We start from the raw sequence: 24,032 nt of genomic DNA, 5'->3' as shown, positions 1-24,032 counted from the left end.
CATTTATCGTCGAATTCAAGATATTGCACTTAATATAAATCAAAATCCTTAATAGTTTCCACGTGAAGTTACATATGAATGTAACTCTTCGAATTCCAACATTTACCTTAACGCCTTATGACAAGTAAGTACCACCTAACGCGTCACGCGTCGCCGGGAACTTCAGAATAAATCCAATTCACTAGAAAGATGCTAACAACATAAATAAGGTGATGCCTACCTACATGGTCTGGACACACTGGTAATAGAACTCACTACCGTCAAACACTGTCACCGTACCACCGGTACCACGACGGTAAACCAGGTAGAGGCCGAGCACCAAGTAATAAGTATCGAGTCACAGTTACATGAGAAAGTAAATAAAGAAGGCCTTAAGTGAAGTACACGTACAGTGCCACGCTTAGGTTATGTATGGCCACTCCTGGGATATAATAATTTGAATACATAATAGGATTTTGACGATCAAGAATTGAATATCTATATTAATATGAAGAGTCCAAAATAAACAATGGTCGGCTGTGACGCGGGGTTAGGGTTAGAGGTAGTGGAGGGTCCCGTTCGAGGAAAGGAAATATTTTATATTTTCATTTCCTCGCTCTGGAATGTGGACATGTCTTAATGGAAAAAGAGTGTCTGAACACAAGTTTCCTAGGGATATACCTTAAAGCTATTGAGATAAAGGTACAGGCTACATCACATCACGTTATTCGTTTCAACGTACCAGTTAGAGATACCTCCTGCGCTTAGAATGTCTAGTGACGAAGTTGTAAGTAATACCTGGACATACAAAATAAAAATTTGGCTAGAAGCTAGTTTAGGGAGTTTAGGAGAATATAAAAAAAGGGTTTCTCGAAATTCGTATGGGAATAGAAACAAACAAGATATATCATTATACTAGCAACCCCCTTGCGGCTTCGCCCGCTTTTACTACTGGATAATTCATATAATGTATGTTTGCAAAGCACTTAAGATAATGTGAAAATTAATTAAACCCTAATGCAACCCGCATTTTCGTAGTTTCAATAAGGATTTTGCAATTCTTTTACACAGCAAGGATTTTTTAGTAGGTACCGTAATTTTAAATCTGTGCTACTAATCTTTTCAAGTACTTATTAAAATATATTTAAATGGCTATTTTTAGATAGTTAAATGACTATTTTTAAACGGAAGAAATTATAAACAAAAACCTACCTACTAATAACTACTACAAAAAATATGAAACCAAATATATCGCGCTTAAATAATACATTCAACTCCAATTATCCAATACGTGCAAACGCATCTAAATCTTTGTTGCTATGCATCTATAGCGGGCGGGTTTTTTTTTTCGAGCTTGTGGTTAATGCTGAAGAGGTATTCTGTCCCTCATGAAAAGCAAGCACTACGTGGCTGCCTGTGAGGAAAATTAAATAGAATGCATCGGCCGGGAATCGAACCCGGGTCGCCCGCGTGGCAGGCGAGCATTCTACCACTGAACCACCGATGACTGCTCATGACGCGCTTGTATAAGCAAAACGTCGCGGGGCGCGTTTCGTAGCAAAGACGTTTTGATATTGTAACAACTTCTAAAGTACTTATTAAAATGAAAAAACAGTAAAATACAGTTTTGATCTACATTAAATGGCTAATGTAACTAATATACTTATTTATATGCTGAGAGTAAGGGATAAGTGAAACTTGAGTAACATACAGCTGATGTGTCAGCGACGGGATGTGTCAACAATTAAATGCGTTTTTCTGTAAAACTATTCGCAATTTCGAAATAGTGTAAAAAGCAAATTTTATTTTCGTTTAACGTAGAAAATTAATAAAGTATTTTAAAGGATAAGGAGTAATACCATTATGGAAAATATCCCTCACAATAAAAAATATATTGAAATTACTATTTTTAGACAGAAATATGATCACTACACGTTATCCTTAAAAGATAAAAATATACTGTCGCAGACTTTTTTGTAGATCTTATTAAGAGGAACAATACTCCAGTACATTATTTTCATGTAGTACTTACCATTAAAGCAGCGCATGCGCGAAAGTGTCTCAACGGGTAGGACTTTAGACACATTTATCGTATTTATGTTAATTTACATAAAAATGTACAAATAATAAACTATATATAAACCTTCCCTGAGAAATACTCGACCTAATGGTGAAAACTGCATAAAAATCCGTTGGGTGGTTTAGAAGAAGAAGAGTTAGAAAGTTCAGACAGACACGAAAAGCGACTTTGTTTTATAAGATATAGGATAGGATAGGATAGGATACGGAATGTCTTAACTTAACGCTAGGTTTGGGTTGGGTTCGCTAGGCCAAATGCGGGATAAAGCGTGCTGTAACCAAGGAACTAAAAACTTAAATGCCTCACTGTACGTGTACAGAATAAACAGTAAAATAGAATATATTTACACAAGTTCTGCAAACCAAGGCTTTCTCAGTACAGAGACGTGTTAAACAAGTTAGTATTATCCTCAACAACATGCACGTTTCAGCCGCATGGGCGCAGTGGTTGCTGGTTCCTTTTGTACATACGATACACTCTTCACGCTGTATTTACATAGCGGAGTTACCGTCGCGAGAAAACGTAAATAAGTCATTACTCTGAGTAGCATCGATCCCACAACCGTCGCGATTACATGCACATGTTGTGCTGCAATGCACGACGCAATGACGGAGGGACACACCGATCCTCCTTTTTTTAAAGTCAGTTAAAAATAGAATAGAATATTTTGTATGTACACCCAAAGAGCAATTTCGAAGAATTTAGTGGTATTCAGTAAATGGCGCAACCACGCATGCTTTCCGCTTCTTTTATAAGAAATGGGTAAACTTCTTTCCCATAGACACGCTGTTTTCAGATTCGACATCATTGGAGTCACCTGACCTACAATTATTGAATTTGGCATGAAGTGATTATATACAGTAGGTATATACATACATAAAAAGTAAATATATATTTCATACAAAAATAAGTGAATACGCCCTAAATTAAATTATAGAATTAAACTTAAGTTTGTAGAGTTTAGCGTACTTCCGTCGACTTACAATCATGGAATTGGTACGGAACTCTCTTACTTTTTAGAATTTTTTGCGACGGTGTTTTTTAATCGTCAATGATTTAAAGCTAGAATCGCACCTACTAGCTACAACTGTCGCTTAAATTATGGCACTTTTACACTTTACCACAATGGCCAATGGGCAATATAAGAAAAAAGTGTATTCTTAAAGTATCCTTTATATGAAGTCACGTTCTGACTGACACTACTGACAGCACTGACCGACTTCCGGTTTACTTTATCTATGAGCTTAACATATTCTTAATTGTTATTGTTATATATATTAAAAACATTTTTGTGTTAGTAAGTGTTTGTGTTTGTAGTCGCAGCGCGCCCTGAAGCCCTATACACTATACTGTACATGTTGCATATTAAGTCACATTCGTCAAATAAAAAATCATTTTGTGCGTTTATAAAATATTTCTGAAATATTAGATAAGTAGTGATAAGGAACCCATTGCCTTTTGTTTAAATTGTTTTATTTTCTTTTGTTTATTAGGCATTAGATCCCAACTCTTCCAAGCGGCAAATTAAAACAATTGAAATATAATAATGTCGTTGAGAGTGGAACGTAAGACCCAGTGGCGTAGCTAGGGGGTGCGAGCGGTGCGGTCGCACCGGGCATCAAAAGGAAGGGGGCATCAAAGTCGATTATTTTTTTTAAAAGGTAGCCAATGTCACATTTTAGTGTCTGACACTTGATCTACGTGAGAGTAGAAGACACTTTGGTTTTTTTTTAGACCTTAGACCATTTTAAAGGGCATCAAGTCCCCTAAGCCGCACCGGTCAGCAAATACCCTAGCTACGCCACTGGTAAGACCACTGTTATATTCTCATTAGCAGTAGTTGAAGTGTATGTGTGTGTGCATTTTGTATTGTAACTGTTTAGTTAGATTAATCTAATAGGAATGGTGAGCCGTCGTGTAATAGCAGTACAGCGTCTGACTATATAAGCTGCGGTTGTGGGTTCAATCCAACTCAGGGTACTTTTCTTTGCTCTGGTAACAAGACGACCAGACGAAGTACTAGTAACACCACGCAACGGTGCGGTGCATGTGGAATGGAATGTCTTAACACTATAAAAATGTTTCTTCTCGACGTCGTCTTTTCGTCTTTTAGTCGTCTTTATTTCCAAATACATTATAAATATTTTTCTTTAAGGTCAATTCATCACTTAAAACCTCTCTCATTATATTCAATTGCTTTTTTAGTGCTCTCCTGTAGTTATCACCTTTAAGGTCACTGTGAATCATTGCATCTCTTAAGTTTAACTTTAATTTACTTTCTTCATCATAATCAGTGACATCTGTTTTTTGAACAGTTTTTCCTTCAATACTATGTGGGACAGTATCAAACAACAGCTGTTTATACTTAGTTTCTGAAGAAACATCATCATCACTATAATCATCAACAGTATAATCATCGTCATGATCATCAGAATAATAATAATCATCTTCACCTTCATCAACATACGACTGACTTTTTATATATCTTCTCTGTTCTACTCTTTTTTTCTTTCTAATTTTACCATAATATTTAAATTTATCTCTTGTTGTTGTTGTTTTTATTGTTGTTGTTGTCATTTTGTAAAGGTCCTTTTTTACATATTTTCTTATATAATACTTACTTTTGTGCATTTTTACTTTTTTTGTCGTTGTTTCTATGGGTGTTGTTATACCTCTAGATATCTTCTTTTTTTATCTTTTATTCTCTTATATTTATAATTCGTCATTCTCTCTTTAACTTTTTTCATTACAGTTTTATTTGTAACGTAATTTGATTCTATGATATAGTCCATTATTGATTTTGTTATTTTGAGAGATCTTGTTGCTGGAACTGAAAATGACTTTGTTTATATTTTAGCGACGCGCACAGCTTCGCCTGCTTATTTACAACCTTAGGGGTGAATTCTAATAAACCTTGAAACACGTGTTAGATGAAATATTTTTAAGAGTCCAAATTTCAAATTTTATAAAATTCAAATTTATAAAATTTTATAAAAATCGATGAGATTTAAAGAAAAATTCATACAAATACCCCTATTTCATCCCTAGAGGGTTAAAATTTTTCAAAATCCCTTCTTAGTGGATGTTCACATTACGAAAATAAACATCTGTCCAAATTTTACGTTTCTACGCACAGCGGTTACAGCTGTTAATGCGTCTTACCTCAGTCTATGGGAACATGTCATTTTATACACATTTAATATTAATTATATTTAATAATATAATTTAATATAATGTAAAAGTCGGTAGGTGGGTGAAAAAGAAGACTAAAAGCAGTGGAATCCAAACAAGTCAAACATGGACAATGGCTTGTAGGTAACACCCACTATCGGAAGGAAGCTCGTGTGTAGTAGATATTGTTATTGGGTGATACATATTACTTATAACCATTACGTGGAACTTCTATCCGAATACGATAGAAACATATAGACGATATATGTTTTTATCTTGTTTTTTTAAAAGCGCTAACCGCTTCCGATTTCTAACACTAGATTACTTTTATGCAATTAAGAAACTTATTTTTAGGGGACGGAAAAAACGAAAGAGATTCTCTATCTGACGGAATATTTCTGTATACTTGCACTGAGAAGAAGGCAGCCAGACGAAACATCTTAGTCCTGCCACTTAACATGCGGTGTTTCTAAAATCGTGCGGTACGTGGGGAGCGCAGTGTCTTACCACTATGATTCCTTAACTTACTCTGCAGTACTTAGGATACCTTCAGTGTGAAGCTAAAAATGTATATTAAATGAAACCAAGAAATCTGTAATTACCACCAAAATTCCTCCTCATCGTACCCCCAGACTTTATCAATTTATCTACTGCATAATCTACTTCCATCAGTAAAAGCCTCTCTTTAGTAGTACCCTGAATCCTTTTAAACGGTTTCAAAATGAATGCCTCTATCAGTTCTTTGGCTATTTCTTCGGGTTTTTTGTTAATATTTGGGTGAAGTTGCAAATCTCTTATGGCGTTCGCTACGTTCTTGACGTCGTCTTCATTATAGATATTATCGGTAACGTCGATAATTGAATTCACTTCTCGGCGAAAATTGCCGCGTCTGTTGTGGAGACAGTTGTGGACGAACTGTAGTTGAGCTGAAATTTAATTGTATAAAACAAATTATTAAACAATAATAAAAGAAAAGCGAGACGTTAACTTCCTCTACTGCACTACAACATGCAATGTATATAGAAATCGGCGGAAACTGCGTAAATCCAAAAAAGAGCCAAAATCTATAATACGGACCCCGAATCTCCTCCACGTTGGCGTAAACAGCCGCCATGGCTGCCGCAGTGATTCTATCCATTACCAGTGGACCAAATATCGTGAGTTGGTGATGTGTGTTTAATCTGTGGGTAAAGCAGCTCCAATGTTTTAATATAATTAGCGTCGAGTTCCGCTACTTCACACGCAACACCTGGGTTATGGGGAATTATGCGGTGCGTGGGGCAACGGAGTGTGTTACCATTACGTTTCCTCTGTGTAGTGGGCGTGTCTGTTGAGCGCGCGCTTTTATAATTATTAAATATACTTTATTAATGTCATTACCTAAGTAACTTATAAGTTTTCCATGTTAGGTAGTTACTTATATATTACATTTTTTTGAAAATGTTAGTGCGTTGGTCGTTTGTTTAACTTTTACAAAATAAATATGAAATCACAGCTGGAAAATGTGACTAAATCGACTATTTTTGCGAGCATTTCAAATGATTTAGGAGTAAAATTATTCTTAAAAAAAAATTAACTACTAATTAAACACTTTAAAATAACAGCATCTAAAAACAAAACAAAGTGATCATGTCACAGTGAGTATGAAGAAGAACGTGCTCAGATGTTGGGCACCTCGGTCACGTTACAGTCACACCTTGCACTCCTGGGTCACGACTTCCTCTGTTTGTAGAGGTTACGGACTCTTGACATGAGATGAGTGTCATTGGTAACAAATAAATCTCTGACAAATCACCAGTATGTACTGAAACTATGGCTTGATGGCGGTCGGTCACTAAGATCAGCTTACCTCATAACTTCAGAATTAACGCCATTCAACAGTGCTATCAGTTCTCCAGAGTCTTTGTTGGTTGTTATTTTAAGTAGCATTATGAGACTTGCCGTAAAATCTCCTTCTCTCCTCTCTTTCTTTATTCTGTTTATTTCATATACTATGTGATTGAGCGCTGGTTGACTCACTGAAAATTATTTTGTTTTATATATTGAAATCGGCTTGTGTTTGAGCCTGATGAGCGTTGATGCGGTCCACGGTGCACGCTTGCGTAGTGGGCACCTATTGACTCGCTGTATCCCGCATCGAGCGGGGTGAGCTTATAGGTTAAGCGGATCTCAACTCAACGACTTGTTAACAGAGCGAGGACTTGAGAAGAATTTATTCTCTCGAGTCTTGGTTTGACTTGAAAAATTAATTGAACTAAAAGCACATATTCCGTCACTTTAAATGTTTTAGTGACAACCAGTTAAATTTAATACTTCGAAGCGATACTGCCATTGTTTTTGTAGATTTTACTAGACATAAATAAGTCATATATATGTATACATTTATATATTTTAATAGATGACCTCTCTGACGCAGTCATGTAATTATAATATTATTACAAGAACGACATTTACTTACTCGTAGGTTCTATAGTAAAATTCTCAAACATTTTATCCGTAATAACATCTATAACATCATTTGTTTCGCTTATAGTTGATACTGTAGTAGTAACTTCAGTTGTAGAAGTTAGTGTAGTATCAACAACTATAGAAGTAACAGAAGTGGGTTGAATAGATACAGTAGTTTCTGTAGTTGATAATTGTGTAGTAGTTAATGGCGAAGTTATTTCAGTAGCTGGAGAAGTTACTTCAGAAGAGTTAGTAGTTGGAGAAAGTATAAGCGTGGAAGTATAAGAAAAAGACGAAGGAAAAGAAGAAGAAGTAGTTTTTTTAGAAACATTGGTTGTAGATAAAAGAAGTTGATAATAATCTTCCTTTTTTTCATCCCAATCATTGTAATTGTAATCATTTCTTCTTTTGTATTGATGATTTCGATTACCCCTTCTATGATATCTGTAGCTTTTTAATGGACCTGTAATAAAAATTGAATATTTTTTAAATCTTTTATTGGAAACTTGAACCTTTTGAATCAAGTTCGATCGTAGAGAGAGATCGTAGTGATTATATTTAAACTGTTAAAGGTGCTGAGCTCTGAGTCAACTCAAAATGCTATGGTCTTGAAAAGTAAGCAGAGAGTGAGGAACAAAGTGCCTGCGAAAAAATGATTTTTCTTTTTACCAAAGCGAGAAAAATGGAAATTCATTCCCCCAAATGGGAATCGAATCTAAAAATGTCATGGATTCAGTTGAGAGATTGACAGCTGGCCAGTGTGTGCCTTAATCAAAAAAAAGTAACACATTATTACCCTCATGCGTTACAGTAAAAGTAACATCCACTGATATGAGTGTGAGCAAGAACAATAACATTGAGACTTTGTGTATAAACTATTTTAGTATGCATACAGTAAAATTTTTCAATATTTTTGAAATCTATTAAAATTGTAATAAAATACATTTCATAGATTCGATAGACCAACCAATAGCTTCTTACAACAACGTCTATGTAACGTTTACAATAAAAAGAGAGTACTTGATATAATCAACACTGTATTTTACATAACTACCTTTTGTAGATACTAAAAAGTAAAAAATAAAAAACATACCTTCTTTAAAAAGACCTAAAAAATAAAAAAAAAATATAAAATAACTTCAACATTTAATTAAGAATAGTTTGTTGTGCAAACCTACCTAGCCTAGTGCCTACTGACAGGCTTGAAGTCAATGCCAAGCCTTTCGCCCCCTTCAGGTCCAGTAACTACGAGTAGACTATAGACTTAAGATGCAGATTGAAACTACGAATAATTCATTATAATAATCTATGCTATTTATAACATACAATTTTATTTTGTAAATGCTTGCATATTTTGATTTTGATTGCTTTGACTTAGAAACTTGGTCTTTTCTGTGCTCTAAGAGAAGTAGTATGACAATGATAAAATCCACGTAAATTAAATTGCGGGTATCACTAGTACTAATAAACTTTACAAGTAAGTAAAATAGTAAACTTTATTATATTTTATTAAAAGTATAATATAACATAGTCAGGACCTTCTTTGACAAATGGAATCATAAGTTTCTGACACTAACGCACCTAATCAAACAAAGTGAGAAGTTTTATAATATTAGTATAAATATCATAGACATGTCAAATATGCAAATTCATATTCTTGAACCTATAATCAACAATATATTTAATTCCTGCTGAGATCACATGTTGTCGAGCGGTATCCTCAATCCTCTGGAAGGGAAACAAAAGGAACACTCTTAACAAGTGTTCCACAATGACCGTCGAGCGGGAGCAATTTGAGGTTTTTATTTCTTCTATAACCTCTGCTATATCTTCCCCATCTCTTTCCAGGTATACTGTATCTATTACATCTAGAAGAGTGTTGGTGTCTTCCGCCAGGAAAGATTGACGATTTTCTATTCCATATATAACGAATAGGAGTTGATCTGGAATTAATTTAATTTGGTTATTTCCTTGGAGTGCCCTTTAGATAATTTATTGTTAAGATAATCTGTCCCGTTTTCAATCAAATTCAAGACGTTAGGTGTCAGGTAATGGCCCACACTTTCCTGAACTTAGAAATGTTGAAATTTGGCATATATGGGTAAGTTAGGAAACACTGTAAGGTTCGATTTCTAGAAAGTTCCAAAGGAAACGCGAATGTGGGCTCGATCCCCACTCGAGGAAATGGAATATTCAATTAAATTTATATTTTATTTTCTTTGCTCTTGTGTCGTAGCGAAGCGCGGCGTTGAGCTCCATGGCGAAAAGTGGGGAACAGAGTATTTTAACACTATGTTCCCTCTGTCTAACTACTGTGCGTGGGATGCAGCGTGAACCTGACTACATTTAACTAATTGGTCTTAAAATGTATGTAATTAAAGTTACGGGTTGTACGACTAGTAGATAATAATGAAATTCTTCATACCTTTCATAACATCTGTTGGTTCCACAGCTAACGCTTGGATGCTTGACATGATGATTTCTGCGGGTTTTCCCCCGAATATAGAGAAATTTTCTTCAGTTTCTAATCTGAAGCAAAATTGTAATAGTAAATTGAAAATAATGAAATGAACACTGTAAACGTGACTGTTCTGAGTTCAATTCAAAGTCCTGGTAAGCAAGGTGTTTAGAAAGATTCTTTTTGACAAATAAAGTGTTTAGTGGGGAAAATTAATCTTACTAAAGCGCAAAAATTAAATTCATTCATTGCCTCAATTGGGAATCGAACCCGGAACCATCGCGTTTCCTGTTATATATCCATACCAAGAACAAAACATAAATTAATGGTGATCAAGAAAGGTACCTTTGAATCTGTAAATTTAAAGAAGCCAATAAACATTTTACGTAATTTCCGTCCATCGATGCCAAAGTTTTCAACAACACGATTGAGCTCGCTGTGAAATATCCATCTTTGTGGCTCAACTCTTTAATTTCTTTGGCAATTGGATTTTGAGTTGTTGTGTGTATTAAAGTAGCTGAAAATGTATTTTTTTATTGTAAGTTGCAGATAACCTGGTGACAAGAGGCAATGCAATGAACCAGCGACCGTCGCGGTTACAGTCACTGACGACGACGACGGCCTCGATAATAATGCATAGTTATTTTTTTCTGTAAAGATCTTTTAAAACACAAAAAAAAACACAAATTGTTTCTGTGTTTTAAAAGACATTAGACCTGTATTTTCAATATTAATGTCACTCGAGATACATAAATGGTCTTGACAGACGGTCAACGAAGCGATCTTAATTTCGAAATACGAAATCCTAAAAATATGTATGTACTTACAAGAGCTCGATGTCTGAATTGATCCTGGAGAATATGCCTCGAATGATGGCGGAGAAATGAGACTAGAAGTGTCCGAAATTAATGTAGAAATTTCTTCTCTTAATCTCTCAGATTCACTCAATACTTCTGTAGTTGTATTATCAATGATCAAAATTGTGGCAGTTACATTTGGATTTATATCAGGTATAGCATTATTAGTTGTCTCATCTACGACTCTACTAGTCCTAGGATAGGAAGGACTTATACTTATGACACTAGTTATATCAGAAGAATTTAGATCTAACAAAGAAGAAATTGAAGCAGAAGCAGTTCCTGATATTTTCGGAGATTCATTGGTACTGATAGTTTTATCAAAATTAGGTAAGTAAATAGAAGTGGTCGGTTCTGTAATATAATCATAATCAAGTCTTCTGTATTTCAAGTAAATTGATTTGTGAGTTGTTTTATAAGGGTAATATAGACTCTTTCTCATATGTTGTCTCTCTCTTGCTAAAAACATATATGAAATTAGTACATTTTTCTATAAGTATGAATAAAAATAAATGTAAACGCGACAGTTGTGGGCTCGATTCCACTCTTTGGCATTTGTGAGATTACTTACATTCTTATACTGGCCGGCCGGCCACGCTGCATACCGCACACCCCAGAGTAGGCAGAGGGTGTGTAGGCCTAGTGTAACTGTCCGTTCCCCACTTTCTGCCGAATTCTGGAGGCATTGCATGTTGAGTGGCAGAACTCAAGGCCGCGCTTGTACTGATGACAGTGTCACATATTTCATTCCATATATATATATTTTTTGTGTTAAGTTTATTAAAAGTAAAGATACATTTGGCTCTGTCGCTGTACAATAGGAGTGTCCACTTAGAAAATACATAGATTATTTTCCGATGCGACAAATGGCGTCTGTCGATGCTCAGATATTTCCGGATGTATACAAACAATTCAAATACAAACAATCTTTATTAGTTGTTACTCCAGCAGCAATAAAGCTGCCGGCCGCAGCATATCCACATCACAACAATATTCAGGTCACAAATAATAACAAATGTCGTTTAACGTTTTCATTCAAAGCTCGCAGAAACCCGAGACAAAACAAACGAACGTTTTCTTGAATTTTCTCAGCCACATAATTGTCAATTGCAATTTCAAATAAAATTTAATATTATTTCATGATTATTTTTAATTGGTGTATTTATTGGGTAAAACAATAACGACCTAACAGGTCGTTACTATTAATTCGGTGTTTTATGTGAATACATCGATACGTCTCTTGTAGAACAATTAATATAGTTTTTTATGTTTGAATGTTTTAAAAGGGATCTAAAATTATTTTGTCTTTGGTTCCACTTTTAGAGACAGTCACACAAAGCAGTAATACAAAGCTTCTCAGCTTAAGCCTCGCCGACTATACTCACATCTACATATAAACATATTTTCTGTACAATACAACAATACTATAAATATACACAATTTCCTCATGAAAATATATTGACTTTGAATAAACCAATTCTGCTATAAAATTTGTCACATATAATAAAATATATTTTTGTGTATAAATATTAACTTATGTATTTGAAATGAAAATGTTACGTTTGTTTGTTAAAGAGGAATTGCTGAGTCAGAAAAAAAATATAGAACCAAGTAAGAAGATATAATACGTATATTTAGTGTAATTATGTTTTATAATTATAATATAATAAATAAATAAATACGTGTGTAGTAGGTGTAACTATAAGGTGTAAGTGAAATATTTATTTACGTTTATATTTTCATTTATTCGCTCTGGTGGCGAGGCAAAGCGCGGCGTTGAGTTCCGCCACTCAACACGCAATGCCTCAACAATTCGACAGAAAGTGGGGAACGGAGTGTCTTAACACTAAGTTCCCTCTGCTTGATACTGCGTGAAGCTGATCTGATCTGATCCGACTGATTAAACACTAACTTTGTGCAAAATCGCGCACATAGCAGGCAGAGGGATAGTAGGCAGAGGGAACCTGAGAACCTAATGTTAAAACGCTGCGCTTCGCCGAATAGTTTATTAGGGTTAACAATCGAGACCAAATTATATAGAAATTTTTTTGAAGATTGGAGAAAAGGCCCTACTGTTATAGTAATAAACTATTGGGGGTTGTTTTTATTTTTGTACTTTCAGGTCTATTGTTTTCTTATATTATATTTGCTTCCCTTAATTGAAGGGCATGAGAGAAACAAGTTGTCTTAATACTAGATTCCCAAACTCTACGTTGCTATAATGGTATCTGGTACTCGTAATTATATACGTAAACCCGCAGGCAGCCTCGCAGGCGCTGACTAGTGACTACTAGTATGTAATACAATGTGGTGTCTCGTAGTACTGGTTTTATGTTTATTTGGTGTGTATCTATTTAAATTTTTTTTATATCTATCTAATATATCTTTATTTATTAGTCTTTGAGGGTCACCCCTTAAGACTATATTACATTTTTTATCATACCCAAATGCGGGAACAAATATCTTTATTGTTGTATTTAAACCCATGGCTACTTCTATATTTTGTATAATATAAATACATATTTTCATACTTACACATTTTAAAAATAACTTAACTAAGCTTCACTGAGAGAATGGAGCGCCAAGCACTACGGTCTCTACATACCTCTTTCGCCTCGTTCACTGTCAACCTCTGTATGATGAATGCCCTCCGGGGAGTCCTTATGGTTTTTACGTGACCTTCCTCGAGTATCTTTGATACTGTGTTTTCAATGGTCCACGTAGGTCTCCCCCTACCTCTCTTACAGCTCACTTTTCCATCATAAATCTTTTTGCCATTCTTTCATCACTCATTCGTTCAATGTACCCAAACCAACTGACAACGTTCTTACAAAATGTATAAAATATATCAACTGTTCTTCATTTGACGCCTACGTGGCGCAGTGGAACAGTCTTATTTAGAGTCTAGAGGGTTGTAGATTCACCCTACACTCGATAAAATGATTACAATTAAGCTATTTTTTATTTCTCCGTTCTGGTAAAATGCGGCAAGTACCAACTCGCTAGCTTTATTAGATTAGTACTACGAAAAGGGTAGCTGTGTGTTTTTCATGAAATTTAATTTTTAGATGCCACCATAAGCACTAAATCCCAAAGTGTTAATCTGGAACTAGAAACCGTATTCGAATTAGAAAACGATAAAGATATTCATCTGCTTACTAATATACAAGAATTTGTAGATAAAATTAAAAATGTTTTAAGAGACGGTGTAAAAATCAAATCTAAAAGGCAGAATGAGCCACAGTCGCTTACTCAACTTCTTATAAATGTAATAGATATCATGAAATCCTTAAGCGATGACGAAATAACAGAAATCTTTGACACAGCTGGTGACCAACTTAAAGAATATTCCTTTGAAGATTATTTTGAAGATCTCGGTACAAGGAGACTTTTAAGCGATAAACTTGGTGATTTAAGTAGGAATCCTAGTAAAGTGCGTGCAAATCTAGACCAATTATTAAGGCAGATGGATAAAAACAATAAACTAACGAAATTTATTAATATAATATATAATAAAGATTCTAAAAGAGTAATTTCAAGGCTTCTAAAAAAGTTGGTGCTTTTTCGACGCAATTTAAGTCGACCTAAAGAGGAATTAAAAGTTATTGCTGAAAGTATGATCCGAGATATTTTACATAAATATGATAATTTGATTAAAAAGAATAAACAAATTGTACAATCTATAATTAAAAGTGTCAATATGATTAGTGATGAGATTGAAAATAAATATGGAAATATAGAAAGAAATTCTAATAGTTCTGAAGCAGAAGACGATAAGAATTCTGACGAAGAAGAACACAAAGACGAAAAGGAGACTTTAAAAAGTGAAGTAAAGAGAATGAAAAATAAAGAAGAACCACAGATTATAAAAAGTAAAGTAATAAAAACGAAGGCTTCCAAAACGTTAACGTATATAACTCTTTATCCAAGTAGCATTGAAATAAATAGTAGTAAGAGAAAATTCAAAAGTAAATCAAATGTTGAAAGATCGAAATCTGTTAAAGGTAAAGGACAAAATGATACATTTGAAGAAGAAGCCGAAAAAATAAATACAAACGAATTAAATGTTGAAAGCGTTAAAACGGTTGTCGAAAAGGAGATTATGGATATGTCTGATAATGAGCCAACAACTGTTAGAAATGTGAAAACTCATAGGTTATTATTTATTTTTATTCGTTACGTGGATGTGGTTAGTAAATCAAGAAATGAGTTCGATTGCCACCCTACACTGATACTTGTTTGGCAATTACCAGTTGTCGGATGAAATAAGGGTAGATTCTATATAATTAAAATTCACATGGTTGTGTAATAATTCCAAATACATTCATATTTTGCTTAAACAAAAAAATATAAAAGCCAAACCAGATGTAGGGCTTCCCGGATGGACTCTTTATATCTTGTACATAGTTATGCCACCTTAGTGATGTTTTGATTTAAAACAGTTATTTGTGATCTCGCTCATTCCAGACATATTATAATAGACAACAATTATTTAGAATGGAATGTCTGATACTAGGCTGTCTTTGCTTGTCTTCCTATACTAGGGCCTGAAGCTGCTTTTTAAAATAATATTTATTTTATTGTTACAGGCATCATAAAAAAAGTAAAATAAAAACTAAGAATCCCGATATTTCAAGCAAAATACCACCAAAGTTTGGCATACGTACACCGTACTATGAACAGTTCGGCAGTTTACACAAAGCGTCTAAAACTAAAAAACTAAGAACTTTTACAGATGACGATCATCCAGAAGAGAATATCACATTCTTTAAAATAGAAAACAAAGAATCCACTAAATTGGTTATTAATAATTTATATCTTAATAGACGAGCTCAACATCTTATTGCTACAGAAAATAAGGAATCAGTAATTAATTCCATGGAAAAATATGATCAAGATACAGAAGTAACTAAAGTCTTACAAAAAGACACTTCTGATAAAAATATAAAAACTACTGAAAAATATAGAATGAATAAAAAAGTAGATCACACATTTAGTGAAAAAGAAAAAACAACAAAAAAAAATATTATTCCTACAACAATTAATAAATCATCTAAAACTATGAATTATACAACTTTAGAAAATTATAGTTTAGATGTAAATATTTTTTTAAATAATTCTGAAATACAGACTATAAAAGACGATGAGAAGAAAAAGCAAATAGAAAATATAATAAAAGAAGATTTAAATAATCTTTTCTCTACTACGAGTAATAGTACCGATGGTCATACTGATATGTTTAAGGAATTGGAAGATGCATTTGATTTAAGTTTAAAATAAAAGAAAACATCTAAAAATCTGTGTTCTTACTCACACAAATATACACAATTTGTACTGTAAGACTTATTCATAACTACCGGCCCGCTCGCGGTTTCATCCGCGTGAACTATGTTATTATTAATTTCTGTCTCCATGACTACGTCCTAGTGACCTCTACGCAAAATTTGAGACTCCTAGCATTTGTAGTAACGAAGTTTCATACAAACTTTCGACCCCAAAAACAACCCCTTTGAAATCGAATATTGCAAATTCCCGTCTTAGCGAGCACCTACGTCCTATAAGTAACTCCTATGCAAAATTTGAGATTCCTAGCACATGTAGTTTTTGAGATTTCGTGATGAGTGAGTGACCTTTCGATTTTATATATATAGATAGATAGATTTGTTATAACAGGATATTTTTTCGCTAAGCGCCAATCGCAAATCTCACTTAATTTTTAAATATATAAAAACTGGCTTTCCCTTCGCGGAATTTCACGCGTTGTTTGCATTGAATAAATATTACTATAAAAATAAAAGTTATCCAGCTACGCATTTAATATAATCGTGCAAATAATTACAGTTTTTGCTTCATTCATGTCCTTTATTAAGTGATGAATGATGCGAAGTGGTTATGCACATACACTATCACTGAACTTATCCATAACGATAGGATAACATAATTATAAGCTAAATTATTAAAGTACTTTTGTACTACGCGAGGGTCTCAGATGGATGGATGGATAGGATGAAGAAAAACGTGATTCAATGTTTTGGGCACAGCGAAGCGGGCAAACATCAGTAGTCAGTCATCAAGAATGAGTAAGGAAAAAGAATGGCAAAAAAGATTTATGAAGGAAAAGTGAGTGGTAAGTAAGGCAGGGGGAAGAGGTTGTCCATGGACAAGGTTAAAGAGATATGCAGAGAGCGTACCGTTTGGGGCTCCATTCTCTCTGGCTACCCCGCTAAGGATAAATCTTGAAAGTAAGTAGCTGTAGGTAGCACTCTTAAATATAATTTATATTAAAATAAAATATGTATAATATTATTAGAAATTAGAAAAGGTAAATATAAAAAAAATACTAAAAGTGGTCTAAATCGGATTTAACTAAGATTACCCTGAAATAACAATACTATTTCACTTTATACAAATAGTCATTAGCCAATTATAGCCATAATATAATTTCATATGTATGTTTAAATAGTTTTGCGGACTTTTATGACCAGCGACTGAGGCTGCACAAGAGTCGAATTTGAGGGAGGTGAGGATGGTGCTTGCTGTCAGGCGGTGATGTGAGTCGGCCGATACTTTAAAGCCGATAAGGCTCAAATTTTGCATCATATTTTAAAAAAATAAATAAATATAAGTTATTTCTATTTATTTAATTATATTGAATTTTATTTTATTTCACTAGCTTTTTTTCCATTCACCTTATTTGTGTTATATTTCCCTATGTCGCGTATCACTTATCCCAAATTAAAAAAAATATATGTACTTACCAATCCAGAAAACGTGTTGTGAAATATAAATAGTATTTTATCACTGAACACAACTTTTTAAATTTATAATATAAATAACATATGTATATGTATAAACGAATACATGCAAACGTGTTTAATTTTATCTTTCCCTAACTTTACGACAGTAGAGTCGGTTTCAGTATAGAAAAGTTATTTTATAAAAATAGGATAAAATAATAGATTAACACTACATAATATACACTATAATAACAGCCATTTGATATTACGGTTCAAATTTTAAATAGTTTCCTAATCTTGTGACTATTTAACCTGCTTTGCCAGTAATTTTAATATAATAAAAAAAATTATACTAGTAACATTAATTTTGTATAAATTAAATATATGAAACGGACTAGCAACATTGACCCAGTGATATTGTTTTTGACACGCCTACGTGAATATTTCACCTGTTTTTGCCGATTTTCTCAATTTATTCGTCATATTTTGTAAATAATTGTGTGAATTTAAGTCTAACATATTATAATTTAGTTAGTTTAATATATTTATAGTGTAAATACAACGGAAAAGCCATCAAATTTAAGGTAAAAGTCTAAATTATAAATGTCAATATTTTATTCTACCAAATTAAGATGTCATTTCGTTGAAACAATTTGTATTAAAATCGTATGTTTTTTAATAAATCGTGTTATATATAAAGCTTGGTTATTGTTTATTTTTACTATACTAAAATCTTTTGAATTGTACCTGCATTGAAAATTAATAATTTTGTTTAGAAATGGTAGATTTTAATCTAAGTTTATGGAAAACCCATCTAAGAAATCGATTTGTCGGATGACTCATAAGTACTTTCACATAGCTTGTTCAAAGCTATAAGATTATTCACGACTAGGGCAAACAGATAACTTATTGCTTTGATTAATTACTAGATATAATGCACTAACTTAACGAGAGCTATTGAATAAAGTACACTAGCCTTAACTTGCTGCTTCACCTTCATGTAACATAGCTTATAGTTGTCCTCACTAAGACTATAAGAATAATCCTTACTACAACATATCTTCTGCATCATGTGGGCTATGATACAGACTAGACATAGTTATCAAGTTACTGTGAAGTGTTTGAAATGTTGGATTTCCAAAAATACATAAATCTAAATATATGTGTATAATAAATGTTTATAATAAAAATCATAGATCTTATTTTTTGTTGTTTGCACAGTGCATGGTTCTTGTGCCCCTGCACCATAATAGCCTTATCTAGAATGCAATATTTTAAATTCAGAGGGAAAGTGGAGAATGCAAGTAAAAATATGAAGTTGTTAAAAATGCACAGTTAAAGATCTATTGAAGTTCAGAAATTTCTAGTGCAACAATGAATATGATGTACACATATAATAAAAATATAGCTTATTGCTGTCAGTACATGTAAGGTATAGGACAAAAACTTATTGGGAGGATGTATCAATATAATATAAACCCAAAACAATTTTTCTTAAAATTTTATTAACATGTAGTGGTTTATAAATAAAAAAATAATGTCATTTTCAAATGCGCATAAGTGTCTTAATATTAGGTACTTAGAGTTTCCTCTGCCTACCATGCTATGTGAAGGCATACAATATGAAGCTAAAAAAAAATACAGTCGAATTGATAACCTCCTTCTTTTTGAAGTCAGTAAAAAATATGGACAAGGACACAAATGGAAACCAAAAAACATATATAAAGTCTTGAAAATTGAGTGTAACATGACGTTTTAACACCAGTTTTCCTCTTTCTACCTTGCTATATTTGGGATTAACAGTGAAACTGAAAAAGAAAAAATTATCTTATCATTAAAATTTTTAATTCAATTGTATTACAATTAGTATTGCTAATTAATATTTAATAGATTGCAGCTAATATGTCAACATTAGCCGACCCCTACGGCACCTCAGGACAGCTGATCCTCAAGTGGGATCCAAAGAACCTGGAGATCAGGACCATGTCGGTGGAACGTACCCTGGAGCCGCTGGTCTTGCAAGTGACCACCCTTGTTAATAGCAAGGACAAGGCTGCTAAGAAGAAACGACGTGAGTTGTTTTGTATCATTGATTGACAATTGTATTTTTCAAAATTTGATTGTAAACCCGATGGTTTTGGGCTCAATTTCCAAATATTATTTACATCTTATCACTCTGGTAGAAAGGCTTATCACTGAAAAATCAGAATAACTAGACAATACTTAAAAGCATCTTTCGTTTTAGTTAAAAAAGTGCTACTAGTATTGAATTAGCATATACATATATCTTTCTCATTTAAGCTGGTAAATCGAAGCGAGCCAGTGCTCTAGTGGCCACAGTGGAGCGCGCAACGGAAATCTTCATAGAGCGAGGTCAGACTATCGCTTACGAAAACCCCGAAATAACTCAGGAGATGTTGGCAGCTGTAGAAGAGGTTAGGAAGGCTGGTAAGTACAAATCGTCCTCAGCTTTGTAGGAAAGTTTGTGGTAGTAAGAGAAGCAGGGGGGACCTCTGTTGCTTGTTTTCGATTGACCTTCGAGAGTACAAAGTCAATGATACAGTAGGCAGATCACTAAAAGCGCGAGGATCCCTGCTCCAAGAAGGACATGTATGCTGGTGGATGATAGTGGTTTGATGCTCTATTCCCTCTGACTACCTCGTTAGGGATACAGCGTGAAGCAAAAAAAATGTGGTCAATTATCTTTTTTGAGTATAGATTTTTAATCAATATTTTAAATTTTTGAACCAATTATGACAAGGAAGACTTCATAAGAAGGCTTCCTTCAGTTATATCCATTTATGACACTATTTATATAGTGTCATAAATGGATATGACTTGTACACCAATCAAATGGAAATACATGTAAATACCCAGAAAAGCAATGTATTTCCAGTAAGGCATCTACATGCCATACTAGTATGGGCTATCTAAAAAATTTGTCCATTAGGACCAATAGTTCCTGATTTTAGTTCATCCAATCAAACAAATTATTGTTTTATAATTTTTTACATTTTAAAGTGGTTATGCCAAACTTAATTCCAAATTCTAACAACACAAATAAGAACTCCGACGTACATAGCTTGATGACAATGTGTGGTTTAGTCAGAGTGCTTGGACAGTTTCCTAAAGCCTCAGATTCAAATCCCACGTTCAAATTTATATTCGTTTTCTAAAAAAGTATATTCATAATATTTATTTATTAATTTACAATAGGAGCAGCGATGAGTTTAGCAGCTCGCGAGTTCTCCGAGGAACCTTGCGCGTCATCAGTTCGTTCGAGCATGGTCCGAGCGGCTAGGAGTCTGTTATCAGCTGTCACAAGACTTCTAATTTTGGCGGACATGGTGGATGTACACCTGTTGTTATCTAATTTGAGGACGGTAAGTGTTAGTTTCAAGCTGTCACCCGGATGTAGCAGGTTAGGTAGATGGAACTTAGTGCTAAGACACGCACCATTTTTCACTTTTGGTCGATTTTTTGAAGGAAAATTGACTTTGCGCAATGGGAACTAAAGCGGAAAAGTGAAAATAAAAAAAATAAATGAATCTCCCATGTGTTTATCGCACACACAACCGTAGTGTTCACAGTCAAACACTGTGGCCTCGAGTTTATTATCTGTTTTTTTTAAATTCGGATCAGCTGTAATTTTTTTCCTTTTGTATTGTTTTGGCAAATACTAAATCTTTATTTATCTATACAATAATTTACCACATTTTCACTACTTATTATACAAGTATACTTATATTTAAAAAATCCAGGTGGAAAATGATCTCGACAAGCTAAAATCAGCGTCATCACAATCTGAGTTGTTAGAATCAGCTCGACAATTTGGTCGATCTGCTAACGAGTTAGCTGCACAAGCTGCAAGAAGGCAAAAGGAACTAAAAGAACCGAGAATGAAGGACGAATTGGCAGCTGCAAGAGCTGTTCTGAAGAAGCATTCCACTATGCTGCTGACTGCTTCCAAGGTAAGGCTTGAAGGTGGTTTTAGATGGTGGTGATGATGGTTAATCTCACAAAACCTAACTAGAAACCAATCTATTCTAGTTAGGTTTTGTGAGATTCTAAAGGTCTTTTGACATATAATCAATTGGAAGGAAATGTTTACAGGTATTAGTTGGTCTTTTTAGTGTAATAATGTATGTTTTGACACATGTCAAATACTTACATAAGTATCTTAGTTGCACAAGCTGTGAGATGGCATAATGAGTTAAAGGAACCGAGGATAAAGGATTCATTGTAATGTTATTTTCATTGTTTCAGAAAATGTATTTTTCATTCCTAAAATGTGGAATATCATTTTAAAAGATGTTATTTTTTTTCTATTCAGGTATACGTGCGACATCCAGAACTGGCAGCAGCGAAGGCGAATCGTGATTTTGTCCTCCGCGCTGTGTGTTCAGCCGTCGATACCATTTCAGCGGTAGCACAAGGGAGACCGTTGCCGCCTAATTCTGGTATGTTTTTTTTGTATATTTGATAACCTATCCAAACGCGGCTTCGCCTGCTTGAATAGCACTGTTGTTTATTTAGTAACCTAAATTATTTTATTAAATTTTAATAATATTACACTAGAAACTCGATTAACCGGATTAATTGTTGTTTCGGCATTCGGATAATCAAAAATCCGGGTAATCAAAAGTATGAAGAAAATCGGGTAAACGGGTTTTGAGCATATATGCAAGTACATAATGTACGTACGTTTAATAAAAACAAGTAATTCATATCAACGAAAATCAATGTTTATTACGAAATTATTAAGAGTTACGTGTGTACGAATAATTTGTTTACTATATGTATTTGGTAATCATGAAATAAAATATTTAATTTGGTTTATTTGGTAATTCCCATTTGAAATCACTTTTTCTGTTTAGTGCTGTTAAATCACTAATTCGTTTCAGCTGTAGTAAACTCACAGTATCCTCTGTTTGTTTTTCAAACTAGAGCTGTTTCCAGGGCATGAAATGGTTCATCATGACATGAAATGCTGGCATAAATACGACTTGTAGGTCTTGTACATTTTTAATACAATTGGTCTGTAATCTGGATAATCGCGAATCCGTATAACTGAGGGCCGGATATTCGAGTTTCTACTGTATTACATAAACTAATGTTTTGGTATAAACAAAGGTTAGCAGTTTTTTCGATCAAAATACTTTATATTGTTATAAGTTATTTATTTATGAACCAATTGAAATAAAAATACACGAAAGTTTGAAAAATAAACTATATATAAGTAGGTTTTCCTCATACATCTTCCATTTCAGATATTGATTAGTTATAATTTTATAAAATGTATAGATTTCTATATTATAAGTGTTCTTTTAGGTAGTAACAGAGTGCCAATAGAAGGTCCCGGCGAGTTGGCTCAGGCTTTGGACGATTTTGATGTAAGTATGTTTTATTTTTCCGTTTTTCTAATAGTTTCTTTATTTTTAAAAATATAATGTGCAGATTTTTGTAATTACTTTTTTTGGGTTACCCTTTATCCCGCGCACAACAGGGTAGGCAGAGGGAACCTAACCGCCAAATTTTGGTGGCATTGCGCCTCGCTTTCCCCCAACACTAGAGCGAAGAAGTGAAAATATAAATTTAAATAAATATTTCATTTCCTCGAATGGGGATCAAACCCGCAACTCGTCGCGCTTACAGTCACACACTTGTGTCTCTGCGTCTCGACTGACTTCAATTGGTGGTGGTGAATCATTTCTCCGTTTATTTCCTAGGAACGTATGGTAATGGAGCCTCTGGCCTATTCTGAGTTAAGAACTCGGCCTTCTTTGGAGGAACGTCTCGAGTCAATAATATCTGGGGCTGCTTTAATGGCAGATAGCTCTTGTACTCGGTGAGTCTAAATTTGAGCTTGTATATAGATAGGTCTTTATTTAGTATTATATTGTAGCCAAAATCAACAAAATTTTCACATAAATTGTGCCTATGTCATTTTCTGATGTATAAGCTATGTTACTGTAAAGTTTCATCTAAATCCGTTCAGTAGTTTTTGCGTAAAATTGAAATTAACACAACTCACAAACTATCACATTTCTTATTTATATTCATTCTTAAGTTCTTTCATTTTTTTATTCAGTGCAGAGCAGTATAATCGAGACGAACTGTTACGTTTATTAAAATAATAAATATTTAGAGTTAATTTGTACGCGGTAGAGGTAGGCGCGAGAGGTATAACAGCGAAATCTCTCTATAATTTATTAAAAGATCTCGGTCTCGATCTTTCTAGAACGATTATCAGTTCATTTTTAGCACGTATTTCGAAGGCGGCATTAGTAGGATCTTTTCAA

General features: G+C 33.8%; 2 protein-coding genes across 4 annotated transcripts in view; both read left to right on the top strand.

Annotated features, from left to right (window-relative positions):
* The first annotated feature begins 11,211 nt into the window (after positions 1 to 11,211).
* LOC146538721 (uncharacterized) lies at positions 11,212 to 17,244 on the top strand. Its single transcript, XM_085187087.1, has 5 exons — positions 11,212 to 11,323; positions 14,062 to 14,620; positions 14,702 to 14,817; positions 14,998 to 15,125; positions 15,584 to 17,244. The coding sequence occupies exons 1-5, from the start codon at positions 11,212 to 11,214 to the stop codon at positions 16,271 to 16,273; spliced, it is 1,605 nt and encodes a 534-aa protein (XP_085043213.1). The 3' UTR covers positions 16,274 to 17,244.
* Positions 17,245 to 18,117: 873 nt separating this feature from the next.
* The window catches only part of alpha-Cat (catenin alpha), a 48,301-nt gene continuing 42,386 nt past the window's right edge, over positions 18,118 to 24,032 (top strand). For 2 of the 3 annotated variants that reach the window (XM_085187277.1, XM_085187279.1), the window contains exons 1-8: positions 18,118 to 18,314; positions 19,621 to 19,801; positions 20,032 to 20,178; positions 20,947 to 21,113; positions 21,492 to 21,701; positions 22,064 to 22,190; positions 23,062 to 23,123; positions 23,460 to 23,578. In XM_085187277.1, the coding sequence (XP_085043403.1) occupies positions 19,633 to 19,801; positions 20,032 to 20,178; positions 20,947 to 21,113; positions 21,492 to 21,701; positions 22,064 to 22,190; positions 23,062 to 23,123; positions 23,460 to 23,578 (1,001 nt within the window). In that variant the 5' untranslated portion in view covers positions 18,118 to 18,314; positions 19,621 to 19,632. The remainder of the gene's footprint in view (positions 18,315 to 19,620; positions 19,802 to 20,031; positions 20,179 to 20,946; positions 21,114 to 21,491; positions 21,702 to 22,063; positions 22,191 to 23,061; positions 23,124 to 23,459; positions 23,579 to 24,032) is intronic. The other variant, XM_085187278.1, reaches the window with a different exon arrangement.

Source organism: Heliconius melpomene, chromosome 6 (genome assembly GCF_056956725.1).
Source record: "Heliconius melpomene rosina isolate 202511_hmr_F chromosome 6, ASM5695672v1, whole genome shotgun sequence".
Taxonomy (NCBI): Eukaryota; Metazoa; Arthropoda; class Insecta; order Lepidoptera; family Nymphalidae; genus Heliconius; species Heliconius melpomene.
This window is presented reverse-complemented; position numbering and strand designations above follow the sequence as displayed.